Source organism: Artemia sp. Qi Xiang Cuo, chromosome 19 (genome assembly GCF_049724085.1).
Source record: "Artemia sp. Qi Xiang Cuo chromosome 19, ASM4972408v1, whole genome shotgun sequence".
In the NCBI taxonomy this organism is placed as follows: domain Eukaryota; kingdom Metazoa; phylum Arthropoda; class Branchiopoda; order Anostraca; family Artemiidae; genus Artemia; species Artemia sp. Qi Xiang Cuo.
In genome coordinates, this window is record NC_142812.1 from 34,229,833 (window position 1) to 34,247,123 (window position 17,291).

The window sequence follows — 17,291 nt, forward strand, 5'->3', positions numbered from 1 at the left end:
AAGACATGCTATACATTTAATACGAGCAACACTAACAGTTCAGAAGTAAAGAAAAAATAAAAGCAAAAAAGTCAACGAAAAGAAGAAGAAAGTGCTTTATGACTTTGTTTCAAAAATATACACAGCGTAAACTTTTTCTCTCAGAGACTAATTTAAGTTTCTAGTACATAGTTGCCATCTGCATGGGCGTAGGGAGGGGGGGGGTGTAGAGGGCATTAGATATGACTGAAAAAGCAGATGGTTGGAAAAGCAGTTGATAAAAGGCCCTCCATCACACTTTCGACTGCCCCCCCCCCTGGGCAATATACTGCCTACGCCCATGGCCTTTCTGAGCTTTATTTCTTTAAAGATTATATTTTAAATATACAGATATATAAATGAATAAAGACTGACTTTAGTCTCTTCAATAAATAAGATGTCACCTAGAACAAAAAATGAGAAAAATCAGGACGCTTTATAGATTGTGGCAGGGACCCTGTGACAAAAAAAAAACGGCCAAAATAATAATTCTTCAAACTGATGTCTAGTTACAATAAAAAAAAGTTTTTATTGCAAGAGAAGAGATTGTTTCCACTGCACTTTTCACAGACTACAAAAAGGATGCCTTAAAAGATACTTAATTTAAGGTGTTACGTCGAAAATATTATAAAATTATCATTTGGGCTAGAAAAATATTGGTATTTTAATTCTTTAATGCTGTGGTAAACTAAATTCTGTAAGTTTCAAAATCTTGCTTTACAAGACAAAGCCCTCAAAGAAGAAATGTATGTTTCTTCATCAAGAATCACTCTAGCTATATAATGAAAATATGCCAGCCTGATACACATTCATACCTCCAGAATGTTAGAATTACCAGAACCATCCTCGCTGAAGATCCGATTATTTTTTGATAAGGTGAATTCAGTATTTAGGGAATAAATGGCTGGAACGGTTCGATGAGCATGCTTAAAAGCCACAGATAGTGGCATCGAAACTGGCTCCTGTGGTTCACATCTCTCAGGCGATTGGCTCATATCTTGATTGAAAACACATGGGACAAGTCTTAGTTGATAGTCCCCAGAGTAATCCTAGAAAATATGACTAAGCTTAGCATTTTCTGTTAGACATCCATATCTTACTTAATATAAGGTGTGAGTCCTTGATACACAACCAGTGAATAATCTGAAGCAATTATGTGGCGCTATGCAACAGGTAACGTTTTACCCGGAGTAATTTCACATGTCAATTACTAGCAAGAGAGCCTTCGTTTTTTTTTCTTTCACTTATTTTTATACCAGAAGTCTAAAGACAAGCAAGTATATCTCACTAAAGAGATTGCATAGAGTTAGCAGTTTTTTTGTTTTATTTTTAATATGACGAGATTCATAGTAGTTTGATCCTTTTTTGTGGGATGGCACCCAGAAAATATCTTTCTGAACGGGGGAGATTTTTGTGGTTGGGGGAATGAGGTAAACTATTTCCTCTCTAGTCCTCACAAGAGGGCACCATGGATTCTTTCTTTTTTATGCCTGTCGTCCAACAGATATTTTCCTAAAAGATCTTTTCCCCGTCCCACTTTTTTTTTTTTTTTTTTTTTTTTTTTTTTTTTTTTTAGTTTAGTTTAGTTTATGGCTCATTTAATGATTTTAGAAAACAAGCATTTCTTCTTCAAGTAGGTAAAGTAGCCATCGTATATAAAGTCTGGCGATTTTCTTATCAATGGTCAAATTCAGATTTCAGGTTGTAATACCCTATTTTTAGAATTTCATATTTTTAATCTATATCAAACAGACAAACGATTCTGGATCTCTGGAAACATTTCCCAATTCGACAATTTCAATGCACGAGTGAATTCACCAGTATTATATAGTTCACTGATTTCTTTTATTAAAACCGTCCGAAAGACCTACGATCAAGTTTTGGTATTTGGTGTAGAAAGGAATTAATTTTTTTTTTCAGGAACAAAATATGTTTCAATAGCGTGCTTTTCAATTTGATTAAATTTCGGTCACATGGGGAGAGCAAACCACCCAACCCAGTAGTTATGTGAAAGCTACATCCCCTTGAGGAGTTTCGGCGTGACTCGTGTGTCAGTATTGGGACTTGAAAAATAACACTTTCTGCCACTTACCACGCTTCTTAAAAAAATATACCAGCTAGTGCAAGATATTCCTTTGTCTGTTTAGTAATAGCTTCTGCTTCAAACAGGATCATGAGTGAATTGCTGTGAAAATACTATTTTGTATTAACACTACCAAGCTGTAATTCAAATGGCTCTACATAATTTGACTTTGTTGCCATTGTTCACCCGCATGGACTTCAAATTGTGGGAAAGGAAAAAGACTCAAAGTTAACTCAAGGTAATTTTTCAGTCCATTATATTTTCATGTTAAGAACCCTGGTCATTACTGTAGCCATCTTGGCAGTAACTAGGCAACAACTATATTCTTTCTTTTTTTAAAAATGGCTTCCTTATCTTAATTTCAAATATATTCGAAGATTGCAGTAACGATGACAGACTAAGATCAAAATTTGCATTGTAGATAATCTAGAGATATATGCAACCAAGCAATGACAAAACAGATGGCAATGGAACTGCTGAAGTTTCAATCGAATAAATTCTTTTTGTTGTTATTAAGATGACAACGTTCTTCAAAATAATCAAAATTTGGAGCCTCTATACAAACATTCATTATTTCTTACATGGATAGAAGGTAATGAAAATTGATACGGGGCTTATGCAAAATGATCAAAGCCCTTCAGTATCTTCATTCTATTTCAAATATGTGGTTGGGATTATGGATTTACAGTTGACAGTAGTGAAAAAAGATTAAATAAAAATTAACCCGGATGGCAGCGTAGAAAGGGAAAATTTTCATTGGTTTACATTGACCATAAAATAACACGGTCATTATTTGTTTTCTTTAAATGCGATGCCATCAAATATAAATAATCAACAATATTTCCAAATTAGACAGACCTTATTAATATGTAAAACTCATATTGTTCTTCCTGAATGTTACACAATTAAATTTCTCTACTTTGAAATTAATATATGTCGAACATTTTTTCTTAAGATCGTGAAAGAACATTGGGTTCATCAAAACTCGCTTTCAGAAGCACACAAATAAAATTTGAAAAAATATAAATTTATAGCTTACAGCTTTTAAGTGCAATGACCTTGAAAATAAATAATTAAAAATATTCCTAAATTAGTCATAGTTTATCCTTATAATATTTTTAAATTACTAACATTGAGACTAAACAATGAAATCGCCTTCCAGCTCTGTTCCACACCACCAACAGTATTCTTAGTCTGGGTCAAGGTCAAGTTGAAAGGGGTAGTTACTCCAGGAGGAGATATGAAGCTTGCTGATGTTTTCCCTAAACTATTTTTCGTAACATAATATCCACTAAATGAAGAATAAGTACGGAACTCGACGACCAGTCGTCCATCTCGATCGCTGGCGATCCTAGTCACCTACAAAAAAACACATGTTAGTAAATATAGAGATTTCTTACCAGCTTTGATACTCAATTTAATATTGAGCCAAAAAATGTTCGCAAAGGTTAATAAAACAGCTTGCTGTCGTTTTCTTCTCTAAACGGTTTAACTTCCAGCTTGTATAACTGAAAAAACTGACACCCTAACCCTGATTAATAGCATTTATTTCTCGTTTGAATGCATAAACACATGATAATTACTAACACGTTACTAATACACATTAAATAACAGCATTTCACACCACATACATTGACATTGACACAGTATCACAATGTAGCACATTAGATAACAATAAACACTACTAATAACTAATATTTCTGACCTTTCTCCCGTTTTTTCAAGGTTTGTTTTACCCAAAGAGATAGTTTTCGGTTGGGCCCACATCACAGTCTTATCCGTTTTTTTTTTATTAGTGATTATATTTGTGGTTAGATTGTCGTTGTTCTTTTTCTTTTTTTTTTGTGTGTTTGTATTACTCCACTATTTTACATTTATTGTACAGTGGGTTAAAAATAAAATAATAATAATAATAATTATTATTAAGAAGAGAGGAAACGACATAATAAATCCATTGAAATCATGGAATCAAATGAAACGAAAGCATAAAAAATTGATCGTCGTGGACTCACTTTGCAATATCAGAGATATATAGCCTTTTTAAGGTTGTATAAAAAAATATACGATTTAGGTGTACTTGTTTTACATGACTTTAATTTTAGGATAGAAGTTATTTCAACGCAGTGAAAGCTCAGAAGAAGTTTTTTAAAGTTCCTTCATTTATTTTTTCTTTAGTGCAAAATGGAGTATTTAAGCATTTAAGGACACCCTAGACGGTCAATGATTTTGATCAAAAGGCTTCCGTCACAATCAATTGATTAAATCATGATGACCGTCTAGGAACCTGTTCGACGCTTGAGTCAAGCGTTGATAGTGATCGATAGAAAGTTTGAATTACTCAATGGATTCCTAGACGGTCAATCATGCTATAATCAATTAATTGACGGAAGCTTTTGATCAAAATGATTGACCATCTAGGGTGTCCTTTAGAGTGAAAAAAGTAAGCAAAGAAATAGTATATAACTTAACGAAATAAACGTAAATGGTTAAAAATGAAAAATGGTTGGCTCTTTTTGCACATATATTTTCTCGCTGTCTTAATTAGAAGTTCATTTAATTCAAACCGGTATTAATCATGGCAAAACAATGATATTTGATGAGAAAACTGGGTCCAATAATTTGACTAGAAACCTGCGTAGTTATCCAAAACTTGCTTGATAGTTTCATGATTTTATTGACAAAGTCTCAAAAAGAAACTGTAAAGATTGAAAAAGGGTGTACGCATAATAAAGAAAAATACCTACAGTTCTGTTCACGCAATAAGCAGATACAGTATTTATAGGGAACATTTTGAAAGAAGGCTATTAAAACCGTAAAAAACCGGAGAATGCCACGACAGTTTTTGGAGCTCATGTAAATATTTATAAAAATGACCATTATTCGCTAGAAGCTACACCCTGTGCCAGTACCCAATGTAATTACCTGTGTGCTGTCATCTGTAACCCCTTCTTGGAGATTGTGGTATTTCTTATGAAATGAAAAAGAAAAATGAAATAGCCTGAAAAAAACAAGCAATTTTTATCATACAGGCTTATCATAACAGAATTAGTAAACTTATATGTGAAATGCAATCTTTTTGCCTTTCTTATGTTTATTTCTAAAGTCAAGGACAGAAGAATACTTGGCCAAGTTCAATTTTTTAGATTTTTGCGGGGCAAATAATTTGTTCATGAATTTATCCATATGTTATGAATATATGTTTTTACTCCCTCTTTACTATAATAGCTTAGTTTAATTCTTTGCTCTGATTCATAAAATACAGTTCTTTTTATTCTATATCAACTGCCTTAAAAGCAAAATGGTCTTTGTTCTTGTTTCCTGAAAATTTATTCTTGTCAAAGCTCCTTGTCAAACCTAGCTTAGTATAATTTTTTGCACTGATTCATAAAACACATTTCTTTTTATTATATATCAACTGCCATAAAAGCAAAATGGTATTCGTTTTTGTTTCCTGAAAGTTTGTTCTTTTCAAACCTTCTCCTTCCCCAGTGTATTTTTAGGCGATTACAATTAATTTTTCTAGTGGATGGGGTCAACCAATATTGGAGCAAGCCACCTCATGTACTCCCTCGGTAGGTCAAGTCAATTGGCCTTGGGTCCCCGTAGGCCAAACTTTGCAAAAATGTTCACTATAGAAGCTGAAAAAGGTGACATACAAAACGAAATAAAGCTTACATCTGTCTTCTGAACCTTTTAATACGTTAAACCAACAATACGCATACATATAGCTTTGGCACTCATATGAAAAGAAAATAACCTGGGGTTTTGTGACTAAGGCTGGCTTTGTTTCTAATCCTTTATGCCACAGGATTGGATCATACTCGAGGCCAACCTCAAGCTCCGTGCTATACTCTACAGTAGACCAGCCATAAGGAGGCAGCGCGTCTACCAGTGAAATATGAAGCGGTACACGAGTGACTATCCTGTCTCGTCCCTGCGCATCAACCTAAAAATAAACAATTATAGGTGACTTCATAATCACGAATACCATCAACTTCATCTAAAGCCCTGCTTACATGTGTGGTTATTATTATTATTACTACTTTACGGGTGGACTCACAAGACTAAATTGAGGCTCAGGTCATAAAGGCCCAAAGGCTCCACACCAAAAAATTAGAATGTAGGGCTTAAATCCATGGGTTTAGTAGTGCCTCCTCGAGGGTTGATATTTTGAGACAGGGCTTGCCTATCCCTTTTTCCCCTTTAAAGAACAGCCTTACGTGGTAATATGAAGGTATCCACCATTTTTTCCCGATTTTGAAACCCCAACCCGTCAGCTTTAGGCCAGCTTGGGCAGGCAAAACTTGTCCCTCAGAAGACAGGTGAGAATAACCCACCAATTGCTAGCCATCAGCAGGTAGTGGCACTTGATCCTCAAAACTGGTACTAGCAAGAGAGCTTCTTTCTCCCACTTTTGATTACTCCTCCATAGATCTTTTTTCGCACCAGAGTCGACGCTTGATATTTCCAGGCGGATCGACATCTCGTGCATAATTTTGGCTGCCATTACTGGCTTGAATCCATTCAATATTGGTAGCACATTCCACATACGCAAATAATCTGCTTCAATGTCAGAAAACTCAGCAGGACAGTCAGTGGCTAAACGAAATTAGCAGTATTAGATCCCTATTTGTGCCTACAAGACTCAGGTGCACCACAAGAAGATTGTCACCCTCTCTTTGTGTGCTTGAGTAGAAACCAATTTCCACCCATCATCACTTTGGACCAATCTAAGCTGCTTATGAAAAAGACTGATAGGTAGCGATTATGCCTAGACAAGGATGTCTATCTAAACATGCGTGTGAATTGGATTTGAAGAAAGAATCTTCAAAGTAGGCCATAAAAGATGCAATCTAATTTTCTATTTTTTTTTTTTTTTTTTTTAAACAGATCTTATTTTTTGGCATTGCCCTTAGGATACATACAAAAATGTTGGAAGAGTCAAAAAAGTAAATAAATGAAACTAATTTTCAATAATGAAATAATTGCACAAACAAATCATTCAATAATACCTGAAAAAATAATAAAAAAAAAATTCAGCGCGTCTGATTACAAGGTTTTACATTGTCAGAATTGTCACTATGCAATAACGTAACATTCACCAGCACCTAAAAACCTGATGAATTTACAAAATTTACAACTTCCATGTATATATTGCCATCTAAATTTCAATTTCTCCAAATTAGAGGCCCCCAGTGAGTCATCTACTGACAACATTTAAAAATCTGAAAAAAAAACTGCCCACAAACGCCGACAATTTACCAATAACGGACGATAAGAGAGCAGAAAAGATAGTGTCGATGAAAGATAGTGTTGATCAAAACTTATTAGTAAATAAAAAGATGTTTGAACGTACACCAGGACCACAATTTCAAATCAAAAGGCTTTGCACTCGGAACGTTTTCACAGATGGCATTAGATAGCAAAAGCGTGAGTGGCGAAGATCTAAGTTCACTCGGTCACTGCATCCAAGGGTTTGAACAGGTACAGTACCCATATAACCCCACTTATTGATATATATTGTTAAAAAACGCATTTTATGGCGCAAATTTTCTTAAGAATTCCCCCTGCCTTCCCACCTCACTTAAAGGTATCCGGAAAGGAGCACAATGACTACTACCATGGCATTGAAGGCACCGGGTTTTCTTAAAAATTTCACAGGACTAGTTACCAGAAGAATTGGGAAGTTTTTGCGACATCAAATGGCATATTTTCATTTTAAGTTTCGACCCCAAGGAGTCTGTAAGAATAAAAAATCCCAGAACAAATTTTATTACTCATTATCGTTTTTTTAAGTTAATATCATAAACGGGGAGATAATCATTTCATAAAAGGTGCCAATATTAGTGTTAACCTGCTAAAAACCTGAACGTTCAATTTTCAGTTTTACTTTGTCTTGGGGCCCATTCTTGGATCTCGACGGCAGGGGCGGATCCAGGACTTTTTTTAGGGGAGGGGGGGGCAAAATAGGTTGCTCCGATAAACTTGCGTTAAGAGCAAGTTTAATTAACGCAAACTTGCGTTAATTAAGTAAATTGCACTACTTTAAACGACGTTAGGGGGGCTTTCGCTCCCCCTGGATCCGCCACTGCTCGACGGGTCTAGATATAGGTCGCGTCTAAAGTGAATGAATATCCCAGGACATACTAAATCACTTGTTTCAGTTTACAGTACCTAAATTGAAATAACTCTATGTTATTATGACTCAACCAGCCTTAATATTAACTTTGGACGCAACTAATCTTTACAATTGTCTAGAGTTAAGACGGATCCCGTGACAAAATTGTTCTAACCTTCCACCACCGTTATTTTTTTGGACAATAAGGTGCAGATGCAAGTAAGGGTGAAAAGCTATGGTAACGGTTCTTTCTGAAAATGAAGAAGTACACGCAATGTTTCCCTAGTCTTCTCTTGGAGTTGTATATAACATACAATAAATTATCCCATACGCTTTGAAAGCATATCTCTCTGACTTTCACTATTTTATTCAGTGGAAAAAAGAAATTATCATTTTTTCTGAAATATTTTTTTTTATTAAAAAAAAAAAATGCCAAATAAAACAAAAAAACGATTAAACTTAACATTAATTATTTTAGAAGTAAATCTCACTCTAGGCCACTTTCAGGAACAGGCCCCATAATTTTACCTTCTCCAGCCAGCCTCTCGATTTCCCTGATGATACCTACTCCGATTTGAAGACGCAATGGAGGTATTAAACAAGAAAGCAATCAGCGCTATCTACGTGCAATGAGCTAAGATACTGCAACAATTTCATTCAGTAAGCTCTGTTGCTTTCAGGACAAAAGTTCAATTTGCTTAGCTCAATAGTTCCCAGAGAATAATAACTATTACTGGGAACAATTAAATGATAATCTATAGTAGCCTAATATGATAACATTAGATAATAAGTTTCCCTTTTAACATTTTTCCTCTGAAACAAGAAATCAATCATAAAGCGAAAAAAAAAGACAAGTCAAACAATGTGGGCTAAACATGTTTCCTATTTTAAATCCAGCAGCAAAGCCTATTTTGTGAATAGGACTTGTCAGGGGGAAAATGAATATTTTTTGAATAGCTATTCAGATATAGGATGCCTTTAAGATTTATCCCTGCATTCGAATACTAAATTCTAATTAACTCAATAGCTGAGGTATCTCAGTCGTCACTGTAGTCCTCTGATTGGATGCTTTCAAATTAACACTGAATGGAACCCCTCCAACTTCGTTTTGGCTAATATTGTCAGATGTTACTAGAAAGGTAAACTAGTTTAAAATTATGACGCATACGTCAATTACAAGTTTTTGCTCTTAGTATGTGGATAAATTGAAGTCCCATCATTGCTGGCATTCAAAAAATTATAAAGAAAAACAAATACATCATTTTAGTCACATCAACTTAAAAGCCTACATATCGAAAAATACCTTTCTAGACTTGATTGACTCTAAAACAGAACAGTGAAACTAAACTTTTCAATGCGAGTTATCTCTAGTATTATTCTCAATAGATCCTGAAAAACTGTTCGAAGTATTTAAATTTAAACCATTTTTTTCAGTGCAACTCACCTTATGAATGCTGCCTAAAACTCCTCCACACTTGTCAATCAAGTCGGACAAAGTAAACTTGGCTTCAAATGTCCATAAACAACTTTTTAAATTCAGGTACTTATAAAGTCTTGAAGCTGATTCGCTCCTTGTATTTCCAGTTAAAACAGAGTCACTCCAGTCTGAAGTCACTTCAATATCTGCTAAAAAGCCAAATCCTGGGTGTAAATTAGAACAAATGTGTTGGGTTCTATAAATTGACTGTGTCAACAAGTACTGAACACTGTATTGCGGCATGGTCGATATTAAGGGAATAGATCCGTCTTGGAAAGGAATTTCAACTTTCATATGAACAATCTTATCTTCAGTTATGTTTACACTTGCTTTATAGGGCTCACCAGCTCGTGTACAAGTTGGTGCTTCGGATATAGAAACAGGCTTGCTCTTAATAGGAGCTCCCAAAATACCACCATCAACAATTGGTTGCGTAACACACCTCACTTTGAAGAGTTTATTAAAATAAATCGGATCTAGTATTCGTCCTCTGGCGTCAGTAAACAAAGTGGAGTCCATCACTTCATAAAATGGGGATATCCCAATCGGATCCATAAAAGGTGGGGCTACTTCCCACGTGTATCTTGTTAATCCAATATTTGTCCTGAGACACAAACTAGATGTCTCATTATAATTAGGGTACTTTGGATCACATGCAGTGATGCATATAAGCGGATATCCTGGCCTTGGGTCTATCCCAAGGCCTTCAGTTATGTTGTCTAAATATACTAAGGACACCACTACAGGTTCTGCGGGAAGGATAGGTAGGGCCGAGTTTCTCTGTGGTACAATAGTGATGCTTGATTCAGCTGAGGTATGCATCGATTCAACAACAATGTTAAATGTCCTTTGCCATGAACTGTCTGAGTTGTGCATGATTTCAACGTCTATAGATGCAAGTGCCTCTCCAGATTTGAAATGAACAGACTTTGTTCTAAGAATATAGTCGAGATTTTCTATAGCGCTTCCGTCTCTCGATTTAGCATGGCAATCCATCGGTTTGCTAGTATCACCAAGTCGAATAAGCTGCAAAGAGAAACTATATGATACAAGTGAAAAGTGGAGGGGATGAAGAAAAATTCAATTTTGTCTCCCAGGGGGATAACTTAGCTTAATAAAAGTTGGACTTTTCTCATGGTAGTATTACTGATATTTAGTATTACTCTCAGAGTTGCTGTCGGTTAGATTGTCTGATGGTCGTTCTTAACACCTCGGGCATCAAAACATTCGTTCACGGAGTGATTTTTCTATGGGAAATTTTTTTCATTAATTTTGCAATTATAAAACGCACGCATTTTTGTAACAATAAAACGAAATAAATTGGGATAGTCTGAACATAAATATGTGCTGCAAAAGATTTAGAGAAAAAGAAACAAAATTCAACTTAAAAACGAATCTCCTTTGAACAAAAATGTGAATCACAACAACAAAGAAACCTGACCGGATCTGTTTCTTCTTAGGGTTTGGCATGTAAATAAATTTTCGGAACAGATAAAAAAATATGCGCTGCAAAAGTTTCGTTTTGGCTTTTTTAGTGCCGCCTGTTTGAGTAGTCACTTCTTTTAGATTGCACCATAAGAAAATTTAGATTTTGCCTGATTTGTGGGTTGTTGCGAGTCACAATGTATTTGGAAGTTTTCATCACGTATTAGAACAATAATTTTGTTTATTATATTTCCCATATTTCACGTATTAGAACAATAATTTTGTCTATTATATTTCCTATATTAAAACCCAACTAAATTCACTGACTGATAAAACTCTTGACATTATTAGTGAACAGTTCATAAAGCTTTACTGACAATCTAAGACCCATAAAGTCTGGTTCAATAAATAGAGGCGAAGACTGCCTTTCCATCATAAACAAAAACAACAGGTAGAACAATAGGGATTTTTTTTTAAACTTTCTAGGAATGTTTAAAATTCCTAGAATGTGATGCCTTCATAGGCATCATTTTAATGTATTTTTTTTATATTCATTTGCGTTTTGCTGAAGACGGAGCTTGCATATAGTATCGAAATATTCATTTGAGGTTCGAGTTCCACTGTATTACAAAAACATAAATCCCTATTATTATACCAGTTGTTTGTATTTAATTCTGGTTAAATACATTTTTTAAATGAGAATATTACTAGATTCATCATTTCTAACATAGAAGTTTTATCTCCATATTCCCTTAGAGGGACTAATGCCTGAATTATGCGAAGAATAAGGAGGAGTAGTGACCTGGCACCCCTCTGAAACCTAATAATTTTACCACTTTTCTCCCATAATTGCAGAAAGTTTTCCTATTTTTACTGTTTTGAGAAATTATTCACATCCCTCAAAATTTCGTTCGCCCTAGGTAAGTTCCTACATAATTGCCTGAATAGATGTATGACACTAAGTTGTATATTTCAATTCAAAATTACTAGTGTGTTAATGTACTATTAATTAATTATTTATTTATACCCTCTTTGCAAACCTAAAATGATGATAGAGGAGTAAATAAAGGAAAAAATACACACACACTAACAAAATACAACATAGGATATAAAAAAGATGCGATGAAAACACCTCTAATGAATAACAATACTATCGGATGCAATTAAGAGGAAAGACAACGATATACATTCTCTACGCTTTTCAAACCTTAACGCATGTATGCTGCGTTTTCCAGCATCAAACTTATGTAAAACTTGTTTCGAGGATAAAATTTGACGGATTTATCAATACCTACCTTAACTGAATAAGATTTTCGAATATTCTCGACACTAGGCTCAATCACTGTATGAGTCACTTTTTCAAATTTTAATCGCGGCAGATCTTCTGGATCGTGAATGACAACTCGAACCTTGTTTGACTTCAATATAACACTTTCTTCAGGCTCGGGGATTGATAAAACAACATCGAATTGTTCCTCTTCTTCAAAATAACTGTCATTTATGATTTCGACTTCACAATATATAGTTCCAACACCTTTAAGGAAGAAAATGCGGGATTTCTCTTCAAACAATCGTGGAATAAAATCCTTTTCATTGGCAGAACTTGGTAACGTGTGGCAGATGGCGCTAGAAACACTTGTTTTGTCGCCTGTCCTTACCACAGGGATTTTGGCATAGCTTGTATTTTCACTAACTAAAAGTTCTGGTACCCCGAACTCAATGAACGTTTTGGTTCCAAGCCCTTTTGTTTGCTTTTCATCTTCCATAACTACTATCACAAGTTCTGTGTCAACCTGAAATAAGTTCGAAACTGGTGATATACTTAAAATATACCAATAAATACACTTATGAGTTCTATTTGAGCTTCATTTATTGAAGAATTTGGTTAAACAAATTCAAAACAGATCGTTTTCCATAATTCATAGCACAAGCAGTAAACATACCATATATAATGCATGGCTGCCCACAGGGAAATGGATAATAGGCTCTCCTCCCAACATATTTCGATTGTTGATTTTTTTTTTTCTGGTCGGTTGAGAATACATTTCTGTTATTCATGAATAGGCCATTTCTAATAGTAAGCATGAGGCAGAGTTTAACTTTGAGCGTAGGGGCACAAGCTCGAAAAAAAGTAGATTAATATGGCAAATATAGAAAATTACAATAAAAAAACTCACAAAAATCAAAATTCCAGCATTTCGAGACATGGAGGAGGGCCCTGATACAAAAATTACTTCCCTGAGTACATACATACCATGTGAACTCGAGACATTTTGGAGACTAAACGGTAGGTAACTTTTATTTGGCAGTAATTATTAAATTCAGAACCAGAGTGTAGGGACTGTCTCACTTTCTTTTCTTCTCTTCTATTTACAGGGAGAATTCTGAGCTGCATATATTTAAATTCTTTTATCTTTCTCTTTTGCCTTGCACACAGTTTGAACAACTTTTATTTTATGAATCTGATGGTTGATGGTCTTAAATAAGTTATTCATAGATTTGTTTGGGCTATCATTTGGTGGTAAGTTGCAACATGTGACAGCTTTTGTCAAAATGATATTTGTAGGCTCACCCATTAAACGAAAAACCTTCAATAGATTGATTTCATCCACTTCCCTGTATTTTATTTGGTTTTCAAGATAATTACAAGTGTACATTTCACGAAAATGTGTTATGTCCTGTGTTTTAAAAGCCAGAAATAATTGGAATTTTGATAGATTTCATACCAAAATTGAATTTTTCAGAACTGGAAGGCTAGACAGATCTAAATTTTACCAAACAACCCTTTGCTGATAACAATCAAACCCAAACATTTTCCTTTCGCTTTTTCTCGCTTTCCCGAAAAACATGCAATTGTGCAACATACCATCTTTTGAATTACCACATTCAAGATATTCTAGATTAGAATGAGATGAGATTTATAAAATAACTAAGAATCTTAGAGTATTTTCAGAGGTGGACCGAGTGGAAGCTATGGGTATGGTGGAATAAGGAAGAGTGTTCACCAGTTCAAAGGCTTCGAGCTTCTTAATATTGAGACAAGTTTTGAGTAATAGTAGTAACCAATTAGGGGTATACAGGATTTCTGTTCGGGGGGGGGGGGGCTACAGAAAAATTAAAACGCATAACAAATTTGTTTAAATGCATTTTTGCTACGTTCTTACGAGTCAAAAAAATCTCGCGGGGTTCAAACTCTGAATCTCCCCTGGATATGGCCTTGGTAGCCGACCATAATCATTACCCATAGTTTCTGAAAAGATTTCATTTACATGGGAAGTAAGAAAACTGCCTGAGGAAGTGGAGTGAGGTTAATTCCACATCTTCAACCATGGGTATCCAGAGGCTGAATTTTAGGTGGGGGCTTACATGGTCTAATCGGCACTTCCAGTGCTGTATAATTGAAATCTCAAGACCAAATATCATAGGCAGCGCGATTGTACTGCCTAAGTAAAGAGCGATGCGGGCGCAATATATTGTTCTTTTTAGACTAAGGCACTTCTTATAGAAAAAAATGTCATAGGAACTTCAAAAGAGCTCATGAAGGGGAACCAGCTTCCCCTCCCCCACGTCAATCGCTTCCTCAAACACATCCAATCAAAACTTTGATATAGCCATTTTGTTCAGTGTAGTTTAAAGGTCCGAAAATTGTGACTTTAAGAATGACCCCCCCCCCCCAACCCTTAGAGCAAGGGTTGTAAGTTATGCCCTGTAGGGATATAAAGTTTTTTTTTATAGAAAGGGTGGTCGTATAAACCTCAGAGGGGACTCCTTTGATTGGTGATCAGAAGTTCTACTGGTCTTTTTAACAGTCAAAAGTGATTGGAGGTCATCCAGTCCCCCCCTACACCAATCATTTCCCCAAACAAATTAAATCATAATTTTTGAGATAGCCATTTTGTTCAGTGTAGTTTAAGGCTGAATTTTAGGGGGAGGCTAACCTGGTCTAATCGGCACTTCCAGTGCTGTATAATTGAAATCTCAAGACAAAATATTATAGGCAGTGCGATAGCGCTGCCTAAGTAAAGAGCGATGTGGGCACAATATATTTTTTTTAGACCAGGGCACTTCTTATAGAAAGAAATGTCACAGGAACTTCAAAAGAGCTCATGGAGGGCAACCTGTTTCCCCTCCCCCACGTCAATCACTTCCTCAAACACATCCAATCAAAATTTTGATATAGCCATTTTGTCAGTGTAGTTTAAAGGTCCGGAAATTATGACTTCGATAATGACCCCCCCAACCCTCAGAGCAAGGGTTGTAAGCTCTGCCCTGTGGGGATATAAAGTTTTTTATAGAAAGGGTGGTCATATAAACCTCAGAGGGGACTCTTTTGATTGGTAATCAGAAGTTCTACTGGCCTTTTTAACAGCAAAAAGTGATTGGAGGTCATCCAGCTCCCCCCCCAACACCAATCATTTCCCCAAACGCATTAAATCATAATTTTTAAGATAGCCATTTTGTTCAGTGTAGTTTAAAAGGCCTGGAAATTATAACTTTGAGAATGAACCCCCCCCCCCACAACCCTCAGAGCAAGGGTTGTAAGTTATGCCCTGTTGGGATTTAAAGTTTTTTATAGGAAGGGTGGGCGTATAAACCTCAAAGAGGACTCATTTGATTGGTAATCAGAAGTTCTACTGGCCTTTTTAACAGCCAAAAGTGACAGTCCAGCCCCCCCCCGTACACAAATCATTTCCCCAAACAAATTCAATCATAATTTTTGAGATATCCATTTTGTTCAGTGTATTTGAAAGGTCCAGAAATTACGTCTTTGAGGATAACTCCCCCCCCCCCCATATAGCCCTCAAGTCAAGGGTTGTAAGTTGCGCCCTGGGGGCATATAAGGTTTTTTATAGGAATGTTGATCGTATAAACTTCAAAGAGGGCTCATTGAATTGTTAATCAGAAGTTATAGTGCTATTTTTAAGAGTCAAAGTGATCAGAAAGCAAATAGCCCCCCCACACACACACACACAACGTGTATTTTCCCGAAACGCATCTGATAGAAATTTTAAGATAGCCATTTGTTGTCGTAGAAACTTCGAATAGGGCTCAGTCGGTTGGTAATTGAAAGGGCTAGTGCATTCTTTAATAGTCAAAAGTGATTGGAGGGCAACCATCCCCCTACCCCCATCATTTCCCCAAACACTTCCAGTCAAAAATTCGAGATAGTTATTTTGTTTGACATAGTTTAAAAGTCCAGAAATTAGGTTTTGAGGATGAGAACTCCCTCAAAGTCCTAAGGGCAAAGGTTGTAAGGTATACCCCGAGGACATTTAAGGTTTTTATGTAAATAGTGGTCGTGCAAACTTCGGAGTGGGCTCATTGGATTGGAAATCGGAAGTTGAAGAGCCATTTTTAAGAGTTAAATTTATCAAAGGGCAGCTATACCCCCCCACGTCGTATTTTCCCCAAATGCATCCGATAGAGATTTTGAGATAGCCATTTGTTCAAAAATAGTCCAAAGATTTCATAACACGGCCTTTGGGGTTGATACAACCCACCAAAAGTATGGGGATAAGGGTTTTAAGTTATGCCCTGGGGGGATGTAAGTTTTTATGAAGAGGGGGTCTTGTGAGCTTTAAAAGAGATTCATTTAATTGTAAGAGGACCCCTCTAGTTCCATTTCAAGAATCAATCGTAGTGGAGGTAACATAGCCCCCCTTTCCCTGATATCCTCTTTTAACTAAAAACATTCGATCAAAATTTTGAGATAGTCATTTTGTAGCCAATAGTCCAAAGAGAATATAACAATGTCTGCAGTAATTAAATATAAGAGATATTTAGGTGGACGTTGAGATAAATCAAAACAAACTATGAGCATGCAAACTTTCAAAAAGGTGACAAAGCAATATCTCAAGAACAACTTATATTATTAAGTTAGATCTTTAAGAGTATGTTGTGAGGGATTTTTAACTAGCCAGAAGGCAGTATGTGTATACTTTTAGTACTACAATTACAGTTACTGTAACTAATGGCGCTAAGAGCATTAAGATGAAACTTCTAGGAAGTGTTTAGGGGATGTTCCAATTAACCAAAAAAAAACTGTATAAATGCAGGTTTTCAAAAAGGCATATAATATCATAGGAGCACCACTCTAATAGCTAGAAATATCATTGAAACATTTAAAGAAGCTCATTCGATTCAAAACCTAAAGTTCTAGAGTCCTTTCT

The 17,291-nt window shown here is 35.6% G+C and overlaps 1 protein-coding gene across 1 annotated transcript in view; it reads right to left on the reverse strand.

Moving 5' to 3' along the window:
• Positions 1 to 17,291, reverse strand: part of LOC148940768 (extracellular matrix organizing protein FRAS1-like) — a 194,938-nt gene that overhangs the window by 16,876 nt on the left and 160,771 nt on the right. The window contains exons 10-14 of the mRNA XM_089105070.1: positions 12,417 to 12,914; positions 9,664 to 10,722; positions 5,859 to 6,047; positions 3,233 to 3,460; positions 834 to 1,067 (exon numbers count right to left, since the gene is read on the reverse strand). Coding sequence (XP_088961196.1) covers positions 834 to 1,067; positions 3,233 to 3,460; positions 5,859 to 6,047; positions 9,664 to 10,722; positions 12,417 to 12,914 — 2,208 coding nt within the window. The remainder of the gene's footprint in view (positions 1 to 833; positions 1,068 to 3,232; positions 3,461 to 5,858; positions 6,048 to 9,663; positions 10,723 to 12,416; positions 12,915 to 17,291) is intronic.